This window comes from Aplidium turbinatum, chromosome 17, assembly GCF_918807975.1.
Source record: "Aplidium turbinatum chromosome 17, kaAplTurb1.1, whole genome shotgun sequence".
Lineage (NCBI taxonomy): Eukaryota > Metazoa > Chordata > Ascidiacea > Aplousobranchia > Polyclinidae > Aplidium > Aplidium turbinatum.
The window spans coordinates 11,666,963-11,691,204 of NC_137488.1; the positions used below are offsets into that span (position 1 = coordinate 11,666,963).

At 38.1% G+C, this 24,242-nt stretch overlaps 1 protein-coding gene across 1 annotated transcript; it reads left to right on the plus strand.

Annotated features, from left to right (window-relative positions):
* Window positions 1–23,986, plus strand: LOC145786185 (rho GTPase-activating protein 12-like). The gene is made up of 24 exons (XM_082597830.1): window positions 1–163; window positions 564–645; window positions 941–1,114; window positions 1,541–1,643; window positions 2,061–2,111; window positions 2,941–2,998; window positions 3,276–3,448; window positions 3,951–4,088; window positions 4,556–4,665; window positions 4,993–5,410; window positions 5,921–6,004; window positions 6,146–6,484; window positions 7,416–7,472; window positions 7,973–8,113; window positions 8,403–8,504; window positions 9,032–9,130; window positions 14,395–15,021; window positions 15,822–15,939; window positions 16,317–16,427; window positions 17,071–17,169; window positions 17,619–17,696; window positions 19,509–19,643; window positions 20,004–20,109; window positions 20,459–23,986. The coding sequence occupies exons 1-24, from the start codon at window positions 4–6 to the stop codon at window positions 20,655–20,657; spliced, it is 3,762 nt and encodes a 1,253-aa protein (XP_082453956.1). The 5' UTR covers window positions 1–3; the 3' UTR covers window positions 20,658–23,986.
* Window positions 23,987–24,242: the final 256 nt, after the last annotated feature.

Below are 24,242 nucleotides of genomic sequence, written 5' to 3' on the forward strand. Positions count from 1 at the left end.
GCAATGACTACATTACATTCTGATGACTTGGGTCGGGTTTTGCAAGCTGAATATGATTATAAGTATAAAACTAATGATGGACGTCTTATTACAATTGAAATTGGAGAAGAATTTATTTTGATAAAGAAAGCCAACACAGATTGGTGGCAAGTTATTAAGCAAGGTTAGTGCTGCAAAAAATCATCCTTTAAAACCATGGTCTACTTAACTATTGTAAAATTTTATTAAAAAATTAAATCATGTGCAAAATTTTGTTATCCACCTCAATTGAGAATGTTATGTTGGAGAAGTATGTAGCGTTGGGCTATGTACAACAATAGAGTAGGCCTAGCGGTTTTCACACTATTGTTCTCTTTGTTTTGACATTACAAAAATTTTGTTTGATTTTTCATTTTGTTTTTTGATGCATTTTCACACAAATAAATAAGATTAAGCTAAGCAAAGACACGAAATATAATTTTCAATCTAACGGCTTATATAATTCTTCGGTTTTGTGCCATATTTTTGCATCATATCTGTACGAATTATGCAAGATAACAGAATTTTAAACTTGTTTTTTTTAGATCAGAAGAAACCATTTTATATACCTGCAGCATATATTAAAGAATGCCCTCGATTTGTGTATCCAGAACACACTTATTTCAAGTGAGTTCAGCCAATCGCTTCACAATTATGATTTGTGTGTGCAATGTTATAACTATATTGTATAATGTCTACTTAAAAGATTATGGAAATGCGTGAGCATAAGTATTAATCCTTACCACATGCAGAATTAATTATCTCAAGCCAGGCTTACCAGGTCATGTTTACAATATTGTTCTACTTTCCACTATAAAACAGCGACCTGATACTTCAGTGACCTGTCTCACATCATCATTTTAACAGCGCAATAACATCAACTTTCAACATCTTGTTAATCAACGTATTGCATATTTTGTAGAAAAGCGTACATGACACTTCAAAAGTTAAAGAAAAAGCAGCGATCGTCTGGTAAAAGCCATTCTGATGTCGGTACGGAACCACTTAGCAGTTCAATGCTTCATGGAAAGGAGAAGAGACACACAGATCATGGTTCCAAAGAAGACTTGACTAGTTTATCAAATCAAATGAAATCGTTAGTATCATACCATTTGTTACACTACACGTGATTGTTGAAAGTTTTCTTTTACAATGGTGCATTGCAAAAGTTGGTTTATCGCAATGAATTTGTCAACCAATGCTATTGTTAAATACTTTTACTGTGTTTATTTCTATTGTGTATGTATACGTCTCTATAAATATTTATGTGATTTTTAACAATTTCAATGAAGAAAGAATTTTTTATCAAAATTCAAGTTATTCGAGTGTGTAGTATCCTGTCATGCTCTATATCTTTTCTACCAAAACCTCATTTACAGTGTAGCCTGCACTGTACATGATTCTTCAAATTGATTTCAATCTTAGCCCTTTTGATACTTTAATTAGATTTCTTTATATGATTACATAGTAATCCATCTATCCTGCTTTCTCAATTGTTATCTTATATCATTTCAAACAACAGATCTCCACTGCGAGCAAGCTGCGATTCTCTTGATCGATTTATTGAAAATGAAAATCCTTATGATGAGGTCCCACTTGAATCAAAACTTGCGCGGCCTTCTAAAGTAAGTTTTTAAACCCAAGTTTTAATCCAACTATGTTCCAAATGTCTACAACTTTATGACATAGCACTAGCGGTTATCATACAGATTATGATGATCACAGTGATCCAGTTACTTCAAGATTGTCATTTGTATCAAATTCATAACGTTCTTCTTTGTCGTGTGTGCCTCTGGGGCCGAGGGTCTATCCTTTTACCACCCCAGATTCACGGTGTTCCCGGATTACATTGGGAGGCTACTGGAAAGCATCCAGTCTTTGTCTTTGATTATAACGTTTTTAAGTAACCAATAGTAAAAAAAAATACTGAAAATAGTAAATAGATTGAAACTTGAGTTACGGTAAGGCTTAAATGTGAGGGAATTGAAATATGACAAAATGTGTCACCGCCTTATTAATGAAATTTTTTGTTTCACCCCCAGGGGAGACAATCAGTTGAAAATTCTGCAGATCCTGAATATGCAAATCTCGAAGTAAGTATTTAACTGCACACGTCATACCGTGGAAGGAAATTGGTTTAATGTTGAGTGACTGTTGACTTGGTTTATGCGCCGTTCAGCAATGTGTTTTAATTGGTGCTCTTATTTACACTTACAGTATTAGAATCAGTTGCCATCTTGCCAACACATTGCCACATTTCTAACCCAATGACTATTTGCTTAAGGTTGTAATTAGAGCACACAAGTAAATGCTTTCACTACTGTTAATGTCACCTATTGTCAGTGTAATTACATTACAAGCTGATAAATTTTCTGAGCAATGTGCAATATTTTAGGTGAGTTTATATGCACGTATTACATCTCATACGAAAATATTGACAGTTTTAAAAAGTTAAAACTCTTACCCTCTGGAGTTAGACAGTGGTTGCCCTTAGAAAGTAAAGCAGATATTTATAGATTTCATCAGACGATGGAATGGCATCTTACATGACAGATATTACGTTTGCCAAGACATACTGCTGTGTAGCGAAATTTCCTTTGAAACCGCCAACTGTTGCTAGTCGAGTGGGATTTTCAAGCTCATTCTTAATGGTTGCATTAGCTTCATAACCAAAGATTTCTTTTTTAAGTTTAATAAGATTCACTGAGCTGCCGTTGCTGCTTTGGCCGTGCACGCTTCTAAAACTTGATGCCCGTCTACTTGGTGAACGTTTACCTTGAAGTTAGATTGTTTGATTTTCAACCTCATTTGGGTAGTTTCCGTAAAATTTTAAGAACAGTTATTACATGAACCTATTTACCGATCAACAAAAAAGGATTTATCTTTTAACTGAAAAGACTTAATTGTGGTGCATTCACACAGACAATCCAAACACGTATGGGGACATCTCAAGCCTCCAAACCTCCTCTTTATCCCAGAGGTACGTGTCTGTGTTGTGTCATCTTCATACCAACGCTGTGAAAGCCAAGGCTTATCAAAGTGGTTTTCTATCTTGATGTCTGATGGACTTTCTTGTGTGCGCTGAAAACCAGATCAGTGTTCATAGATAAGTGTACGATAAGTGCTCACCCATGAAACTGAATTTGTGTCGTAACTGTTGGTGTTTATTTTTCCACGGCATGTTGCATGCAGCACTGCAGGCTACACAAAACTTTGTTTGTTTGATCGCGGTTGCAATTCTTTGTATCACTGCGCAGAAAGAGAAAGTCCTTCAACAAAGCCAAAGACCGAGCACCAACGACAAAACTCGCCAGCCACAGAAGCAACAGACCACCTCGGCGGAAAAGTTATTTACGCTAATTTTGGAGAAGATAGCATTCAGCCTCGTTTACCAAGCGACCAAAGCTATCATTCTGTTACCACAGTCGAGGTAACTAACATGGTATCTCTCCTTATGATTACTGTGTAGGTAGCCTCATGCGGCAATTAACGTTACCAAGTCAAGAAGTTGCGAATTGTCACGTACTTCTCGTCGTCGCGTGAGGTTTTGGGACTTAGTTCTATTCCTTTACAATTTACAACCCTAACCGATCTTTTCCCGACGTGCATTGCGTGGCTGCCAGAAAGCAGCTAGTCTTTGGTCTTGTCACTCTATTGTCAATACTTAATGTATTTGTATTTTGAAGACTTTACTCGCCAGGCATGAAATAGGTCAATTATACTTTACTTACATGCGCTTCTGACATAAATATGTGCAGTGACTCGTATAAATTGGGCAAATATTGCTGTGTGTATTGTGAACCGTCAGGTAAACAAAAAGTTAATCTGTTTGAAACAACTGTTTGGAAAAGACTGAAGGGCTTTCACATTCATCCATTTTTGGCTGTCGAGATTAAATTTCACTTTCAGTTTGTAAGTTTGTCTTTCACTAGATTTTAGAAGATGGCTGGGAGCTTCAGCTGGATGATCAGACCAACAGTAAATATTATCTCAATTCAATAACTGGGGAAATGCGAGTAAAGCCTCCGCGAAGAAGCGCCAAAAGCCCGAATTCTACAAAACACATGCAGGTTTGTATCTTAGTTGCCCATTCGTTGTCACCCAGCTAGCAAACCAGCGCTATTTTCCATCTTCTGATGTTGAGTCAATGCAAAAAGAACTGATTTGCTCGCTGAGATTCTTTTTCAGTGAAAAGTCGATTCTTTCAATTTTCTTCCATTAGAGTTAACTGTGAAAAGCCACTCTGTAGAAAATCGCCGTCATTTTGAAAAATGTTACCTTTCCAACAACGCGATTTGTGAGCGCTTTTGTTTGTTTGTTGTCTTGGTATTTAATATGAATGCTTCACCTCACTTGCTTGAAGTAGCGAAAAAATAATCGTAAGTCAGAAAAAAAAAATTCAAATTTTACAGACTACCTAATCATTTTGTTCTTGTGTTACGTGTCGTATATTTTCACTGTGCTTATGTGATCCATAGCCACTCTGGTCATGTGCTCTCTCCATGGTGCAGCTCATGTAAATTTTAACTGCTTACAGAAAAAAGACTCTCTGAATCAAGTTGTTCCACCCGCTGTGCCCGATGCATCCAAAAAGCCGACTTTAGAATCGTCTAACTTTAACGTTTCACCTCGATTTGATGAGGAAATGTACGTATTGTTTATCTCCATGTTCGTTTGCGTTTATAGAAATGCATTTTCCTTTCGAAACAATCCCGAATAGTTGAATTACAAAAAGTGTTTTAGTCTAACTTGTAATAATGCCGAGATTTTTCTTGTCACCTAATGATAACGAACATTATGTGCTATATGGGATGAATTACAGTCATAATTCGCTCAATTGAGGCTCTCTACGACTTTCTCAAAACTGTCTGGGTTGTAAGGCTAAGGGAGCCATTGGTATTCGTGGTAACTGTAGCAGTATAGCACTGTATTAAAAGAAACATACAAGTATTACAAACCGATGCTATTTTGCAGACCTGGTCATTTGGAACGCAGTAAAACTTCACCAGCAAGAATCCTAAGCCGCTCTTCTTCCAGTCCATCAAATAATGAAAACCGGCAACCGTCTCAGCAGATGGAAGGCGACGAATCAAACTCCGAGTTGTCTTTCAAAAGCGCATTGAAGAATAAAAATAATAACAACATTGAAAACTTTTCTCCTGAAACGGAGAAAAAGAAACGCAAAGACAGAAACAAAAAAATGAACAGCAAGTCACTTTCGGAAGACTCGCACAGGTCGCCAGACTCTTCCTCGGACTTTACTTCCCACTCAACTTTACCTTTGGAATCGACCGACGTGTCCAACTTGAGAGTTACACCAGCTGGCTGGTACAAAGAGCCTGGACACGATGGGGAGGATACTGTGTTTGTCCGCGAGTCCACCGGAGACCGAGTAAGAAGACTACTTATTAGACCCTGTACCAGTGTACCTGTTTTATAGAAAGCATGCTGTAATGTAGCAATAGCGTTCGGCTGTCTCTTCTAAAAGTACTTTCAACTGGTTTTTGTGCAACTAATTTACATGGAAGTAAAGTGTAACAAAGGCCGAGTTGTCTCGTAAATGATTATACCGGACAATATCCATTCCGTAGCCATTTGACCTAACAGCAGCTTCATGCGCATTGGTGTACGGCACGTGGGACTAGCTTTCTGACAAACACTGTGTGTCTACTTTTTCTGAACGAATGTTTAAGTTTTTAGTTATTGACTCAACCTAGTTGTACTGCTGCCTGTAGATGTATTGCTGAGGTGAACGGTCTTTCCACTAGACCTTTGCAATTCTGCATGTGCGCAGACATCTTAAAATACCTAATAACCGTACTGGTGTCATGTTGTCATATATGTAATGTCATATTGTTGTGGTGGGGATGTAGCTTACAATAAACCGGTATGTTGGTTACAGTGGCACGAAATGCTGGACAACCAATCCGGTGAATATTATTACTTCAACGAACTTACGCACGAGACGTCATGGCAACTACCTCAGGTACTGTGCACTCGATTGACGTTTTATATTATAACTTGTAAGTAAAAAATCAATCATGTTATAAAGTTACTGTGTTTTTACTCGTGGATTAGATCACCTCGCAGCTCGCAAGAGAAACTCAATCGTTTTTATCGTTTTTAGCTCGACTCACATGAAGAAGTCCAACAAACCAGAGAGCCTTGCAAGAGTGATGGGAATGTAGACGACGACAACTTCCTGCTTGCCAAGTGCAGTTCACACGACACTTACACCCCACACAAGGCGAGTTCTCTTGACAGAGACGCTGTTTCGAGAACGACAGAAGATTTATCATCACATGCATCCTCCCTTCCTCGCAACATCTCACCTCCTCTTGTCAGCGTGAAGCCAAGGAAAGGAAAAGGATTTGCTCGACAAGTCGACAGAGTCATGCAAGCTCGATCCATGATTGTGCTGTCCGATACCCGCTCAAGTACCCCCCCAGTAGATGAACCATACCAGGTAATGTGGTGAGGTTTGCATGGTAGCTTTTGGTAGGTGATTTACGCAGCACATGCTACTGTTGTTGCCTGTTTTGAGCTTGCCACCTGGAAAGGAAAACCTGTGTTCCTATTCCATGTTATTGCTTTCCGCGTTATTGCTGCGCTTTCTAATAGTATTATTTGGCTACAAAGCCTATTGAGAAGTAAGCCGTAAAACATGACAAGAGTTCCTACGAACTTTCATGCACGGTGCAGAAAATGAAACCCATTGTTTGTATTTGATGAAAATATGCTTCATGGTTGATATTATTGTAATGCTTAATAGTACAACTAGTTTTTACGTTTCGTTAAAAGTATCAATGCAAATTTATGATGATCAATTTGGCATTACTTCTTGCTTCCATAATTTGAACAGTGCGTTGTGTCGCGTGTGTTTACACAAGTTTTATAAAGTATCTACCATTGTTAATTTCCCGTACCAACTGTGCATGAAAAGGCTTAACGCAAATGCATGATGATGATTCGACAACTGCATGTTTTCATCAGTCACTCAGCGCCAGTTGTGGTCAAAAATTTCTCGGTAGTATGTTACGGAATGTCGCTAGAGACTTATTTCTAGACATTGTGGCGTTAAAATTGTCTTCCTATCCCTTTTAACTGAAATAGTTTTGTATCAAATGAAGCATCACTGCTGTTCAGTGTTCATACATCATGTTTGTCATAATTAAAAAACTTTTTATTGCAGTTTTGTGCAGAAAAATATGTTATATCAATAACTTTCCCAACTTCCAACACAGTAGAATGACTTGTGATGTTTTATAGGACATTTTCTATGTAAGGTGCCTTTTAACAACGTCGTACTATTTAGTATAATGGCTTTCACCTATCGTGCGCTTTGTAATTGCTGCATGGTATCTATTAATTTGTTTTTATTGACTTTCTCAAAACAGGGACAATCCCATTTGTCACGTGAAGGGGAGCATACTTCCGCACCATTACCTCACCCTGTGCGTTTTATATCTTTCTATTGTTTTCTGGTTAATCCTACCATAGTGAAGTCGACAATAATTTGTTCTGCGTAAATGCTTTTGACTGGTGTGTCCCACACAGCAAAATCTGTCCTTTTTTTTTACATTGATTCAACGTATGCAGACGTTGAATTAATGTAAAAAAATAACGGATTTTGCTGTCTGGGGTGGTTGAAAAGCGGTGTCTTAATTCCTGCTTGGCAAAAAGTAGCTCACTAACTTTAAAATTGGTTATAAATTGTTCATATTTGACAGCTTCCAAATAATTGATTATGACACACGTAGATATTAGAATTTACACTGCATCCTGTATAACGGAACCCATCTAGACTTGGTCTGCATTTATCACATGGTGATAAAAAAATAATTTGTAGATTGGTGAGTTTGTTCTTGTACTATCACACTAAAATAGCATATCTTTGCTTCAATTGTTCCAATCGTGAAACTGTTTTTTTTTAAGATTTAATTTCATGTTGCAGATGATCGAAAGACAAGGTCGCTTGCATTGGACCAAGCTGATGGAAGCGGGAAAGAAGCAAAAGAAAAACTGGATACAACAATGGGTCATCTTACTCGCTAATAATTTGTTGTTTTACAAAGATCAGAAACAGGCCGCTATGGTAAGTTGTACGTTATTTTTCATTGTCATTCAAAGAACAGGTTTACGAAAAGGTCTTTGGTGGTTTGGTCTACCTGCAAGCAAATCACTCATTTTTTTTACATCAATTCAATGTCTGCAGACGTTGAATCAATGTAAAAAAGAACGGGGGGGGGGTTTGTTGTCTGATTTATTTTTGCGTCTCGTTGGCACGTTGAGTCTTGTCGGTATGGCGAACCGCTCGTTTCACAGTTCAATAATTCGAACGTGTATCATTAGCTGGCGCTATTTTCAACCGATTTCTATTTCAGTCGAAATCGTTACCCCATGGCAAGCCAGAGAGCAGCTGTCACCTTCGCGGCGCGAACATCGAATGGGCTAAAGACAAGAGCAGCAAAAAGAACGTTGTCGAAGTACGCTTTAAAATTAAAGAGCATTTTGTAGTGAAAGTTACGCTGTATAGCACCATGGTTAATTTGATTTATAAAATTATCAATTTCCTGTGCTGGCATAGTTGATCAGAGTAATTAGGATGCCGAGTCCTTGAAGCATTTGTATCATCTGGTAATGCGAGTTTAGTGCTTTTGAAAAAAAAAACGTTTTTTTTTGTGTATTTGCTGAATCACTAAAACATAGATGCACTCAAGTTGATTCTATGGATTTAAAGCGAAGATGTCCCGAAGAATGCCAACTCAATAACAATCACGAGTGTTTACTATCTCATAGCTTAATTGATTCCATCGAAATTCTGTTACAACTGATATAATAGAAAACGTGTGTAATTGCATTTTCTTGCTCAGCCAAGTATTCTGCGCACTGCCAAAACTCATCATAACGCCTCTGCCCAGCCAGCAATTCAGCGCTTTTTTACATTGATTCAACGTCTGCACATGTTGAATCAATGTAAAAAAAGCACTGATTTACTGGTGTAATCTTTCAGTTGCAGACCGTGCGGGGGTTGTCCTTATTGCTACAACATGATGATATCTCAACAATCAACAAATGGCTCACAGCAATAAAAGAGACCATACAACGTGCCGTGAGTTTCATTTCTTTTTCCATTATTGCTTTTATTATTTTACAAGCAAATGTTTGCTTTTTCCAGTATTTTGATGCAATTGTGGTTGTGCTATCTTTACGATGATAGCTTAAGATTGCATTAAATGTATCATTCCCTTCTAGATGGATCTACTTTTTCATATTCCAGGTACGATTGTACTAGAAGTTTAGGTTCATATTTTGCTTTTGCATTTTGTCTCATGTCATTTTACTGTGATCAGAAAAGAACAAGGTTCTTCTCAATAAAAACAGAGAGAGACTGTTCACCAGGCATTTGATAATAAAAAGTTTTATTATGTTCTTCTCAATGTTGTGATTCGGTTTTGTTTTCAGTTTTCTTGTCTGCACGAGCTCAACTGTTTGAGGTGTATGATGCTTCAGTTGCCCACTACCTCTAAAGGTGTCCCATTACATCCTTATTAAATGTCCTGGCATCGACTTAGCAGTGTCCAACACACGAAGTTTGACCGCTATTGTCAATACTAATAAACGTGACATGCAAAAGGAAAAGATGTCACTTGCCCGACTTTCTGTTTTGCGTCTGTTATTGAACTCGCTACAGCAAATTGACCGAAATCGCGAATCACTGAGAAATATTTGTTTCAAAATTGACGCATTACATGATCTTGCGTCGTCTTATAAATCCCCAGCTAGGAAAACTCGCCCTTTTTGCATTGAATCAACGCCTGCAGACGTTGAAAAGCGAGCAGGTTTTGCTAGCTTAGTAACCTTTGCCACTGGATCCTGAAACATCACATGTTTTTAAAAGTCGTTTCAACAAGCAAGCGTTCAATCATGTACGAATGACGCGTGGTAGTAAGGTGCAATAGGTGAGTTGTGAAATGAACCCTATTTTTACTTCAATAATGACATGTTGCTGTTCTATTTTCAAGAAAATAAGTACCCGATAAAAAATCAAAAAAATCTAGGCTCTTTGTCCGCGCATGCAAAAAAGGCTGTGACTACTTGAAGTCGCACTTTTCACTGTCGGCAGCAACGAAAAGGCTCACTGTACACAAAACCTAAGAATATCATGATATGAATCCTTGAATGCCGTTCTCAAGCAAATGGTTCCACGACTAACCGACCACTTTGTGACACGACTCACTTTCCTTTCAATCCAGGTTGGCACTTCATTGAAAACTGTTAGCCTATACGTCACCGCTTTGTCTTTAATATCATGTGGAACCATTTCATTTCTCGCAACCTACTACTGTTTGGTCCGATGTACCCAAACAACAAAATCCGTCATTTTCACATGATTGATTTAAAATGACGGATTTTGCTGTCTGGGATAGTGTTTCGTTTCGGGCGTAAGGAAACTTTTGATAGTTTGCTTGTATAGAAGATCAGTGAATAGTTTTTGGCTGTGCGTTGGTGACGCACGCATGCCCACCCCACTCATGCCATTTCCCTACAAGCACACGCAATGCGTCTAATATTAATAGAAGGCAGGAAATAGGTTTGTGTTGTGCATGTGCGATGCCAAACTGTTTATTCATATCCCACGTAAGTTTTCTTGAGCCAGTGGGCAGCGAAGTATGTAGTTTACAGTTGATCTGTTGGAAAAAAGAAACCTTTGAAGATGATCGCGTATGATAATGGAAGTAAAAAATTGGTTGCTTTTGTGCTCCACTGCACTGGTGCAATAGTTGGATGGTGTATCAAGCCTTCAGAAAAGTGTCATGTGATTTCTTTTTCAAGCAATCATAAACTAGTGAGAGTAACTTACAGGAAGCAGAGTACTGGAAACTTTGGAGTTTTCTGAACACTGTCTAGCAATAGTTGCAATGTTTATTCGATGAATAAGAAATCAAAAGCAGAAAAGTCATAGCACAAAACTCACTCAACTTGACGTTTATTGATTACGATGTGACTAAACTGTAGCGCGATGTGACTAAACTGTAGCGCTATGTTATGGCTGTTATGCTTGGTGCGTTAGTTAATATTTGAGGTTTTGTTTGAAACAGGTATGCACTTAAATTTGTTCAAGGCAATACTGACTTTGAAATGTATGTCGTATAGTAATTGAAGTTTAACTGATACAAAGTCCCCAGCCGTGGAATCCCGTTATGTTTCACAGAAGAGCGTCTTCAAATGGATCTAAGAAAACAACCTTAAAAGCGGTAAATAGTATGCTAACTTAAACGCAGGTTGAAACAGTTTTATTGCTTACTTAGCGTAAATAATGCGTATACGACCAATGCCTTATAATCGTAGTCTATTAACCGGCCTAGACAACAAAATCGGTCGTTTTTACATTAATTCAACGTCTGCAGACGGAATTTGCTGTCTGGGGGTACACGCATGCGCCTCATACAATCCTCACGTTTAAGCTTTTTTCTAATTTCAAGGCTATTGCCTTACAAAATGTTGCTATTTTATTTCTGTATGGTGTCCTTGATTTCAACTTACTTTTGCATTTTTATTTTGCCTCATTTCAATGTCGTAACAGTTTCATTGCAAACTTTTTTCATTCCATCTCAAAATTTTTGCCTTCAATGTTTGCCCTCATAAAGAAACTTAGCAATGCAATGCTCATTGTTACCTTGCTAAATTAGTCGGAAAAGGTTCATTTTGTGGTGAAGACGTGGTATTTTTAGGATTAGAAGGTATTTAATCTACATTTTAAGTTTTGAATGCCATCGTTTTGGTGCTACTTATAAAAAGCGGACGTCAGTAATTTGACATGAGCCAAGTGGAAACTTACAGTAAAGTTACACTATTTCGAGTCATTTTTTAGTTTCATATTGTTATTTTCACTATGGTTTAGACTTCTATGTAGTCCACTCTGCTCCATTTAACAGCGAGGTTCACGTGAGACCACCCTTACCCTTCAGGTAGTAGAGAACAAATGTGCGGTCTATTCCTAGGAGTTGTAGAAGTAAGAATGCACTTAAAATTAGCAAATAGTGAAAAGCGTTCAAGTGATTTTATTTTTCAAAAACTGAAACTAGACAAAGGTAAATGTTATGCAACTTTGCTGAAATCGTATTTCTCTGCACGTTTTTACCTTCATGTTGTTTTTACGCAATTGGATGGGAAAAATCACATGACTTTCGATTGGCGACTTGCAAAGGCTACCAATGTCCACTACACTTATGCAGTAGTTTCCAAACCTATTTTCGTTGACCGTTTCGATATGAATCACAAAAATCTGACTAGTTGGTTTTATCTATACTATCTTTCACTGTTAAATTCAAATCCATGATCGACCAAATCAGAATTTCTCGAGACAAATACAATACAGTGGCAGTTTTTGAGTCTTAGTTCGACAGACTCCGAGCTTAGCACAAAATGTCGTTTCCAAAATTAATTCAACGTCTGCAGACTGGAAAGGAATTGCCTAGAATTCAACGTCTGCAGACTGGAAAGGAATTGCCTAGAATTCAACGTCTACAGACAGGAAAGGAATTGCCTAGAATTCAACGTCTACAGACGTTGAATCAACGTGAAAAACAGTTGATTTGCTGTCTAGGTTGTTTCGTTAGCAATGTTTATACCTCTTCTGACCATTTAGAGTTGCAACTTTTTCGGAATTTTTACTCTTTGAAAAATCACTGGAAAGCTCGATTCTAGTCTGTCTAGAAAACGATATTACCTTTGCACCATGCTGCAGTTTATTTTATTTATTTGTGTCAATTCAGACGTGGCTTGTTACCAGATTTATTGACGCAGCAACCAGATACTTGCTGATTACAACATTTTTCGTGGCATCATGCCAAGCAGTTTCCATCAGTTGCTATTTTAAACCCTACCAAGTAACCTGTAAGCTTCTGCAGCTGCCATCGCGGCATACCTTATAAGTTCATCTGACGACGTCAACAAATCGATTAGTTTTTTGCTGGAAAAACTGATACAATCACATGTTTAATTTTTATATGAAAATCAAAAATACCTAGAAAGTTTTGTGAACTGACTACACGAAAGGTAGTGTCAGTGTGGTACGAATGCACATCAGTTAGTTGTGGCAGTACCAGTTGATGTTTCTCGGTGATTCTGGAAGTATTTCTCTTGAGTCTCTTAAAGCTTATTTGTAGAACTTTAAGTCTCTTTAAGCTTATTTGAAGAATTTTCTGTTACAACGCTAGAAGAGGTCTTCGATCAAGCCTAGTCCCTCAAGTTGGTAGTTTAAGAGCTATGTTAGTAGTCGAGGTGTTGTTACCTGCAGAGTAGAACAGGTGGTAGCCGATAATAATTCTAGCCACTAGGTATCATTAAACAAAAGGCTGAAATACGTTGTCAACCGCACACCCCTAGACTTAAACCGTTGTTCTTAGACTTTTCTCTCAACTGGCTATCATACTGTTGTTTTTGGATCGGCCTATCGGTACCGACATTTTTTTCGTCGGTTTTACTGACAACCGATTTAACCACAGACATCTCGAAATAGATTCCGAGCATCCATACACGTTTGCGCAATGCAATATGACAGCTTGACATCGTAATGCTCCTCATTACGCATCGATTGATTGAGTTGATATTTTCAACTGTTGATAATTAGCTGGTATTACATTACGTGCCAGACTTTGCGTGCATGTAAATCGCATAAATGGAGCCAACTTTCACTGTACGATATCCCGTGGTGTGATTATCACTTCAAAGAAGGTTTTTGCAGCTTATTCATTTGTGCCAACTGCACTTCATTCTGTGTCACGCGGTTATGGAAACAGTTATGCGCAACAGGCGTTAGTGGGACTGCAGTAAAAAGACGTTGAAAGGATTTTGAGGCTTGTTGATTTGTACATGTAGTCAAAGATTAGTTTTTAAGGAATTTAGCGCAAGTTTTGCTTAACTTTATCCTCGTTTTACTTATGCTATGTAGCTAAACTTTTAATCGAAACTAAATTTGTTTCCGCCTTTCAAAAGCAACATTTTCATGACGTTGGCTACAACTCATTCTCTTGCATGCTTAACAACTTTCAGTGAAATTTTGTGTGGAACAAAGCGAATTGTTATCCAATAGCACAGTTGCTAACCCTTTTCTATGTGAAAATCTAATGAAATACAGTTTAATTGCTTATCATCTACCGAATAGTGTGGAATGTAATGATATAAAATAACGCATTTAAAAAGACAGGATTTTTTACAACTTTTCAAAATTTTGAGAAAGCTAGTGATTTTTTTTTTGTCTAGCTTGAGGTTTTCTGAGTTCAGTTTCATTTAACCAGTTCCTCTTTTGTAAAGGTCTTCGATCGCATTAGGTTCAGTGCTGTCTGCGCTCAGTAATACGGTATGCATCAGCTGAGAATGCCTGGGAATAGCTTTAAGGCCAACACGATTGCCGTCCGTTCTGATTATGTCCAATATCCTATGATAAGCCACAGTGATCTTCTGAAGTCAAAAATTTCTCTTTCACCGACGCACCATAATTATTTCGACGTTCAAAGTACGTCTTTTACGTCGTCGGATGATTGTTGCTTCACTGAAAACAAAAACGACAATCACGAATTCAAGACTCACCGTTCCTTTAACTTGCCGCTTCCTCAAGACATCAACAAGATTCCTCGAAGTCATGGCAGTCCGAAATCCCCCAAGCTACTGGACATCTTCACTATCCACGAAGCCGATAAAGAAATACGCTCACCTTCGAAGATCTGTAGTCGGAAAAACTCTGAAAGTGACAGTTCCGAACTCAACGTACCAGCTTACTCATTTACGTCAAATCTGCGTCCAATGCCATTGTATATACGTTCGTGCTCTGATGAGGGTGAACAAAACGGCGTTCCAAAAGTTATTTCGAAAAACTCTTCCCTTTCACCGATGGTTTCTTTTGACCCTGTGAAGACGGGCAATAAATCCCCCAAGCGATCGTTCTATAGGAGTCTCTATAACAAATTTGGGAAAAAGCCGGTCGGCGACTCTTTATGGGTACTGTACTTAGTCTTTGATTTTGTATGCATCTGCTGTCATGAACAAGACATGTATTGTTTCACTGTTGTTCAGTTTCTTTGAAGTGGTCTCCTCATTTTGAGTGCATCATGTTTTGTGTGTGAAGTTCTGCTTTGTTGCCAGAAGTTCATCACTAGTGGCAGCAATGAATTATGCTTCATTTTAATTGTTTTAATCAACTTTGTCATGCATGATTGGATAAGGTTTACATGAATTGATGTTTTGTTCGATTGGGAACAGAATGCAGCAAAAAGTGTTTCATTTATATCCACCTTTTCATGTGAATTTTGTTTAATATTTATGCAATAATGGCATTAAAGTTAGTTTGAAATTTCTACAGTAGCACTGTTTGCGTCTTTGTTTTTTTGTTTGTTTGTTTTTTTCATTTCATTGTGGGAGTCCGTATTCTATGACTGAGAACATCTCTCGGTACTCTGGATCCTGACAGTTTCGCACACTGTACTTCAGATTGTATGCTTCGGACAATGACGTAGTTTTTCAACCAGAATTGACTGAGCGAACTGTCCGCTTGTCGTTGAAGTGTAATTGCCTATGAACTATTCCATAAAAAAAAACTTTCGTCATTCAGTAGGTCCCTTATTGGAAAGCTGTCTTTTAAGTGCGTTGCTCTACCCCACTCTCTGAAAGTTGAACCATTGTTGGCTTCTGTGTGTGCAAAGGCAGTATTTCCACTATAGGGGTAGAAAACACAAAACAAATATATTTGAGCAGGAACAATATCTTAAACAAAAAGGTAAAAACTTTCCCGCCTTTTTCAGAACCAGGTTGATCCCGTGGATGCCGACATCTTTGCTCAGAAGCTACAGTTAGTGGATAATGAAGAAGATGATGTTGATTCAAAAAAGAAAAAAGATAAAACTAAGAAGAAAAAACCAGGTACATTCCCATCAGCATTTCCTATATAAAAAAGTTTTTCATTTCAACTTTCACGTCATTCTGCAGCAGCTTAAGAACACCAACATGTGTTTTTGCTGATGATAACGACTCTACATATCTTTCTGAATATCGTAGATTTCTAGCTCATCATCATCCTAATTCGGTTTGGTCCCCACTAGTGGGGTTGGCCGATTCTTTCCTTGCAGCGATTGCCTTCACTCCTTTTCTCCATCTCATTCTGTCTATCGCAATGACCTAATATAATTTTATTTGCGTCACTTACAGTTGGGTAAATGTTTGCGTAAACTCATTGTTCATTGCTATCAACTTTGTGGCTAGCTATGTGCAATCTCAAGAAGTTGTTCTTCTTTCTCTAGCCCGCCATGGTTCGGATGCAAAGAATTCAGACAAAGTTCGTAGCAAACTGAAAAAGTTCATCAACAGAAGACCTACTTTTGAAAGCTTACAAGAGAGAGGGATAATTAAAGGTTAGTTTCTAAGCAACTAATTTAATGTCACAAAATACAACAGCTAGATTGACACCCGGCTATTGGTTTCTATTCTAAACTGATGATACAAATTAATGAATCTTTAATTTGTCACTTTCTCCACATTATAGAGCATCCGAATTCCGAAGTGATAACGTTAATTTATTTGATCTCTTTCCAACTACAACTGAAAATCACCCTTGTAGCGGTAGCAAGACATTACGAGAGTTGCCAAACGCTGGCAAACGTCCACTGTGTGTCAGTTAGTCTGATTAATTGCGGCGAAGAATAAGACCGTTAAGTAACAATAAACTCCCGCGATGTTGAAATCATCTGAAAGGAAATTTTTGCTAGCACTTTTTGCAAATACAGTAATTACCAAGCTGATGCAAGCATAACTTTAATGCATGCAGTTGTACTTTTAAGTCGTTTGTGTCACAACGCGGTGTGCAAAATGTCATTATAATAATACAACTGATAATATCAATGTAGTCCAATGCCACTCATACCCCTATTTTCGAACCAAAATATTGACTTTCATCTTCGTTTTTTTCATATTTATTCTAGTTGGTTGGCCACCTACGCGCAAGCAAACGCCCGGGTATGATGGTCCTTGTTTTGAAATAGTTTATTTTGACTGCAGAAACCGTGTTCGGTTGCCCTCTGGATCATTTAAGTGAGAAAGAGCACACCACTGTCCCGAACTTTGTCAAGATGTGCGTGGAAGAAGTGGAAAGGCGGGGTTCGTTCAATACTAAGTATTTCGCTGGCAACATCGGTCGGTTTTTGCATTAATTCAACGTCTGTAGACATTGAATCAATGTAAAGCGGGCCATTTTTTTTTCAATTTGTTAGGACTGAATAAGCTATCATCAGCCCTTTCATTTGTTGTTGTCAGCAAAACTCACAGATTTCGATTGAATAACAATTTAACGTTGCTTCTAAACTAAGTGGTACTGTAAGTAGGGGTGGTAAAAGGATAGACTCTCGGCCTCAGAGGCTCACACGACGAAGAAGAAGTAGGCTAATATAATTAAATCGAACTCATGCCAACCCAAGGGCACTACGACGTTTTATTGTCACGTTTGTCTTCTTTTTTCAACTGCAATATTTAACTTGTGATTTGTCATGTATTAAAGTTTATTAGCAACTTGGGCCAAAAGACTCTTGTTGACATTAAAGTTTGTTCAGGTTTAGACGTTGATGGCATATACAGAGTAAGCGGAAACTTATCACACGTACAAAAGTTAAGATACCTCATCGACAGAGGTAAGTTGCTTGCTTGCATATAGCATGACTGTTTTGCTCACTTTCAGCGAAGCAGCTGCACTTTTGTCTTTCTGGAAATCGGATTTGTTAATAAAAAGTAGATTCATTCTTGGCAAGTTATTTTGACATTACCAAACTCAAAGCAACGTTTGGCAACTACTGCGACTTTACACAAACACTTCAAAAACGAGTAAAGCTTAATTGAAAAAGAGAAACTTATTTAAAGTTTTTAATATTAACAAAACTTTTGATGGCTTTAAAACTTTTAACAACACACTAGGCTTTTGACAAGTCACAACCAGTGCTACCGTGACACTGTTTCCAATACGAAGACAAAGAAATAACAAAGTAGTGGTTTTACCAAATGGAACTCTCAGTGTATTGCATATCATTCATCAAGCACTGTGCCGGAAACGATTAGTTTCAGCAGTTCTTTGTTCTCAGAAAGCACCTAACAGTAGTAGCACTGTCAAGCTTCTACGTTGCAGCGTCTGCCTTAGCTGCTATCAGTACTTAGCTGCGTTAATGTATTCTATACCTCTTCAAAGTATGGGTCACTCAACCAAAGCGATGAGAAACACGTTTGATTTTGTGTCGCTGAAAATAAGACGTAACAAAACACAAGTCATTAATATATTATTTGAATGAATGACTTGAAAATAGGGCCTCAAATTCAAAATGAACCACAGAACTATTGTGTTGGCCTGTAAAAACCGATGTCGTGAAAACTACTACGTAGTCGTAGACGAATCAATCATTTCATAAGCTATTGACTTTCTCTATGTCGGAAGCTTTAATTTGAAAAAATTTGCCGAGAATAAGCCAGAGTTTTTTAATTTTTATGTTCATTTTCTGAAGGGTTCCCGGACGCGAAATTTTTTTTCCCACGAGATTTCTGTCTCATTGATTTTAGTCACTTTAAAAGTAAGATTTTCCGAAAGTGTTTGAGAGATTGGTTGATTCAGATTGCGAAATAACTATTTGCCAATAAAATTCTGCAATGATAATAAAATATAAGCTTTCCCTAACCCTACTTTTTTGAAAAGCTCTTGTGCACCGCAAAAATTAATTTAAAAAAAAAAAGTTTGACTTGGACGGGCGTCGAACCCTCGTTCTCACGATTACTAGGCGGACGACGATACCACTGAACCAACCGTGCCAACGAGAGAATGTTGCATTCACACGGTTTTAATACAAACTTTTACCAAAATATCTAAATGAGACAGAAATCTCGTGGGAAAAAATATTTCGCTTCCCGGACGGCAAAATTTGTAATTTTTACATTGATTCAACGTCTGCATTTAATGCAAAAATGACCGATATTGCTGCCTGGGTTGTCACAAGGCTGGTGCGCTTGTAAGACGGGGGTGGTCCAATATTTATAAAACACGATGTTGCAACCTTGATTACAACAACACTTATTGCGTACAGTTTTGTACTTCCGCTCATAACGACGTGGTACGATGACGACATCCTAGTCACAACAATTATATTATGATCACATGATGAAAAGTAGGGAAATTACACTGTGAGCGACTGAAAGTTGCAGAACTTCCAACCGATCTGCTTTGAAGCATGATGTTGTGATATACAACAATTACAAGCACTCGTTTTGAAAGACCAATACAGAGCAAAAAATGGGTAACTTCTTGAAGCTTTACAGCACCATGGCCGAAGAGCACCAATCTTCATAAATACCGATCGCTTTTTTTACACTGGAGAAGAAGTAGTGTTGCGTTTCTTTTATTTTAGCATCATATTTTCGATTAGCTCAAAAGTCGTTGCTATTAATCATTTTTTATTCGTCTGCAGATGAACCGGTGAACTTAAGCGACCCCCAGTGGGAGGACATCCACCTCATCACCGGTGCCCTTAAAATGTTCTTGCGCGAACTTCCTGAACCTGTTTTTCCCTTCGATTTTTTTGATAAATTTATTTATGCTTGCAGTAAGTGCGATTCGTATTACATAACCAATAATCATGTTTAACTGACTTCAAAGCTCAATCTCACATCGATACCAACGTTTTTTCACGATACTTGACGGACTGAATTATCAATTTTGTTTGTGCTAGTTAAGTTGCAAGAAAGTTCGCGTTCTTTGAACTTAGGTCAGTGCAATCGTGATGGCTACTCCTTAGTCCTTAGGTCATAAGAACAGACTAATTAAGCACGTGTGTCATGACTACGAGCCAATTGAAGATGTGACTGACGAGGCTACACCATTCACGGCTGCCACGGTCGTGACTTAAATTTGAAATGGTCATTTTTATTACCTTTTTATTTGACAACTAATTTGAATTTTACAGAAATGCACGATGAAAGACAAAGAATAAATGCGATGAAGCATTTGGTGCAGACAATGCCTCCCGCCAACCAGGACACCCTTAGGTATCTCATGAAACATTTTTGCAGGTAAGTCAGGCCGGTTGCTTGATAGCCGTTGATGAATAATAATGTACCTGGTGTGATGAGTACTACTACAGAAATGCGTAGATTCCTGTTCTTGTAAGCTGGAGTGAATCATTTGCCAAGTCACTATTTGGCAATTGCCTAGGTTATGATTAAGATTCAACGCAAGCTTGTTTCACTGGCTTTGCTACAGCTTCTCTGAGCGTGATGCATCAATTTTTAAGACCAACGGCTCACACAGTAGATTCTATGGCTCGTGTTGAGAGTTGGATCAGTGGTGCAAACTTGAAAGAATTTTTCGCGATAAATCTCGACTCTGGTTCGTTTTCTTGAATTAGTTTTTGTTTTTTAGCGTTGTAGAGCACAGCTCGAAGAATCGCATGCAAGTGCAGAACATCGCCATCGTGTTTGGACCAACGTTGCTTTTGAAGCCACCGGATGAAACCAGATCAGACCAGAGTGGGAGCGGGCAGATGGCGATCTTCATGGTCTACCAGAACCAAATCATAGACACGATGTTAACGGAATACGACATTATCTTTGGGCAATAACCCGCCTTCACCAAGCAGAGCACCTCAAAGTATATCACCGTTTGCGCGCCTTCAGCCAATGCGGACGTAGTATCGGCGGAGCGTGAATCCAATCATTCCTTGGCCTTTCCTTCTCGAGTGCTGGATTGCATCGTGCCTTAAACTTCTCACGCCGTTTAAACGTACATGCTTTATCACATATGACGTCAGAAGTGCTTTATTATGGGTTTATGATGACGTATACTTTCATTAGTTTGCTTTTCTTTGAAACCCGTTGATGGCGTACGCAAGACCAAACTATGTCAACAACTCCTTGTTGGCAAGGCAGCAATTGAAGAGATACCCACCAATTGTGGCCATTGCATTCTCTCAGTATTGAAGTTTTGTAAGGTTCACATATTTTTGCAAGTCTGGAAACAGCGTACCCAGGCAGCAAATTAACCGTTTTTTACATTGATTCAATGTCTGCAGACGTTGAATCAATGTAAAAATGCTTGATTTGTTGTCTGGGTAGTGATGTGCTCTGTGCTCACTTACGTTCATCGTAAGTTTACGAATGAACTTAAGGTGACGACATATGCAATGTCTGAACTATTTTGATGGAAAAGACCTTGAAAGTTTGTTACTGAGCTTAATTACAAAACGAGACGTCATTCAACAGAAGTTACTTGAGCCTGCATTGATCTCAAGCACACTCTGGCACAACTCTAGTTTTCAGTATCGCATGATGCTGGATATTAAATGAGATTGCTTCGTCGAAATGAACACTAATTTTTCCGGTTTTGTTGAATATATACTCTGAACTAGCGCAGACTTGTTATAAATATTTCCAGCGTTTTGTCAGTAACGACGACTGTCTTCGAGATCAACAGTAAAACAAGCGATTGCGAAATTCCTGAACATGCTTCAGAACCAGATACATGCAGAAGATTTTTTTTTTTATTTATATTGTCTTCCAGTTGATTCACAGCAAAGCACTTTGTCTACCACATAACGAAAGTATTTTGCCTTGTCCACCATGAATTTTAGCCGATTTGCTTAAATTTTCACATTGATTTGAATTGGGTTGCTTTTGTGGCAAGGGCATGCTGCTATTTGCAGTCAGTAAACTTTTGGTGCACTTACAGTATAGTGAATATTCACAATACTTGTGATTACGCTGCGCAGAACTCCACTGCGCGTTGCTCACGCCGCCCTGTGAGATTCGGTGCATTTGTGTTTTTGCACCGGACAGCTCCCTAGACAGCAAAAACCTTCATTTTTACGTTTATTCAACGTCTTCTCAGTTTTGAATAGAGAGAGATGCATAATTTTTATCCTATTTTTACGAAAATTGCTGCAGTCTTAAACATGATTTGCTACTTCATTGTTAGGTTCAGCGTGTTCTCATGCATGTTGAAATATCGTCAAATTGACACTTTGAAGCTGTATTGCAGGCTATGCATTTTTTTTGCAGCATATACCAACCGTAAATGAGTCTGAAAGAACGTCTGGATATTATTAACATTTCTATTATGACGTAATTACGCTCATTACCAGCCCGACAGCGTCGTCTGAATCCGTTGCATTAATTAATTGCATAGTTTTGTGCTATTTTTATCAGCAAATAACCTGCAGTTCTGCGAACAATTTGCACGGCGACAAACCCCGAGTAAGTCGTTTTACATTTGGGATTCCATCTGCATAAAAATCATAGGACTTTTGTTTCTGTTTTTTTTATATGCATTCTTCCCATACAGCAGTTTTGATTCCAAATTTTTGAATATAAATTTACAGCATTACAAACACGAGAAGGTCTTTCAGAATCAACTATGTTTATATTTTGTTGATACTGTAATAGAAAGCGGTATCTGAGAACATCCGTAACAAACATTAGTCTTTTTTACGTTGATTTTCAACGTCTACAGACATTACAACAATGCAACAGAGATCACTTCTGCTTGTGAGGATCGTATGTGCATTTAAGGTTTGGCATTTTTTTAAAACTAGTTCACCATCGAATTTGTGGTTGCTGCAGCATTATATCCCAAGCAACATAGTCCAGTTTCGCTGTGTGCTTTTGCGTGCTAACTTGTCCTTTTCTATACACCAAATCAACCGTTTTTTTACATTGATTCAACGTCTGCAGATAATGAATTAATGTAAAAACGATTGATTTGCTGTCTGGGTTGATACGATGGATTAACTTGATTTCAGTCAGAAAAATCTGTTCTTTATACATTGATTCAGCGTCTGCAGGCGTATTTTTCTTGCAGGGATTGGCTTTGCGTTATGGAGATTCGACGTATTGTGATCGTCGCACCACGCGTTAAAATGTTCTTGTTTTGCATCGAATTCTCGTAAATTAACAATCTTTGTCGTGCATGGAAATGATTTCTTTTATTTACGTTTCTCTGTCGTTTTGTTGAAAACCATAGTTTCTGCAAGACGGAATTCCTGAAGAGATTTTGTTTTATGTTGTCTTTCATTGACTTTATTAATCGTAAGCATTCAAACAGCAATGCAACTGATGCTGACTAAAAGCCGAATAGCGCTCCTCATCAACAAAACCTTGCTTTATTTCTATCACATTTTCTATATGTTTTAATAAATAATTTTTAATTAACTAGAACTTGAGTTGTCTTTTTGTTATTGATCTTGTCGATTTTTGCAGCTACTTTTCATTTTAATTTGTTCCACACAAATTAACCAAAAACAACGCTTTATTGTATATGAGTGTCGTTTGATGTGCATATTCTTACCACGATGTGACTTCTAATCACCTTCTACTCACACACGCCCCCCCCCCCCCCCCCAGACAGCAAAATCTGTCATTGTTTAGATTGATTCAACGTCTGTAAAAATGACCGATTTTGCTGGCTGTAACACTCGAAAAGACTTTTGCCCTGGAAAGCAACATTTTCTTTACGTAATTCTATGAAAAAACAGTAAAACATAGAGAAAAAAGCTGTGCGCTATGGAACAATTAAAAGATTCTTTTCTTCTAATAAATCATTGCTATAACCCGACATTTTGTTACCAGGAGGTTCCTCTGTATTTTCGGTGCCTTTTTTGCATTCAAGAGGAACCAGCAGCTATCCAGCCTGAAAACCAGTCCTTTTGTCTATAGAATCAACGCCAAAAGACTGATTTGCTGACTGGGTCATGGACTTCTAAATAGTAGCTATTTAGAAGTCCATGACTGGGTGGTGATACGATGTCTTCGACTTTAGCACTTCTTTTGTTTTATATCATTCATGCAAACCATTGAAGGACACCAGTGATTTGACGCACAGGGCGTGTTGATGAAATTTAACCACGTTTTGCGTTGTATTTGTACAAATCTGGCAATATTAAATTTTTATTTCATATTGGAATAACTGCTTCATTTCAGTCAGCGCCATGCAAAGGAAAAGATGCAGTTGAAGGCTTCAAACAGTTACTAGACTCGTAAGATAAACAACACCAGTTCAGATTTCAATTGTATTTCCGGTCGTTGAAGCGAAAATAATACTTGCTATAACACAATGGGGTTCTAGAAACAAGGTGGCATCGACTAAACGTGAACTTTAAAGCCTGCTCTGGACCGAAATAGCACCATGCAAGTCGTCAGTGACTTATTGGTCA

What these genes read in the sequence shown, in the direction of transcription:
- LOC145786185 (XM_082597830.1), top strand. Translation starts at nt 4, where the DNA reads ATGACTACATTACATTCTGATGACTTGGGTCGGGTTTTGCAAGCTGAA. An exon ending in CTGAATATGCAAATCTCGAA is followed by an intron (nt 2,112 to 2,940) that starts GTAAGTATTTAA and finishes GCATTCACACAG; the next exon opens with ACAATCCAAACACGTATGGG. An exon ending in GGAAGAAGTGGAAAGGCGGG is followed by an intron (nt 17,170 to 17,618) that starts GTTCGTTCAATA and finishes AAGTTTGTTCAG; the next exon opens with GTTTAGACGTTGATGGCATA.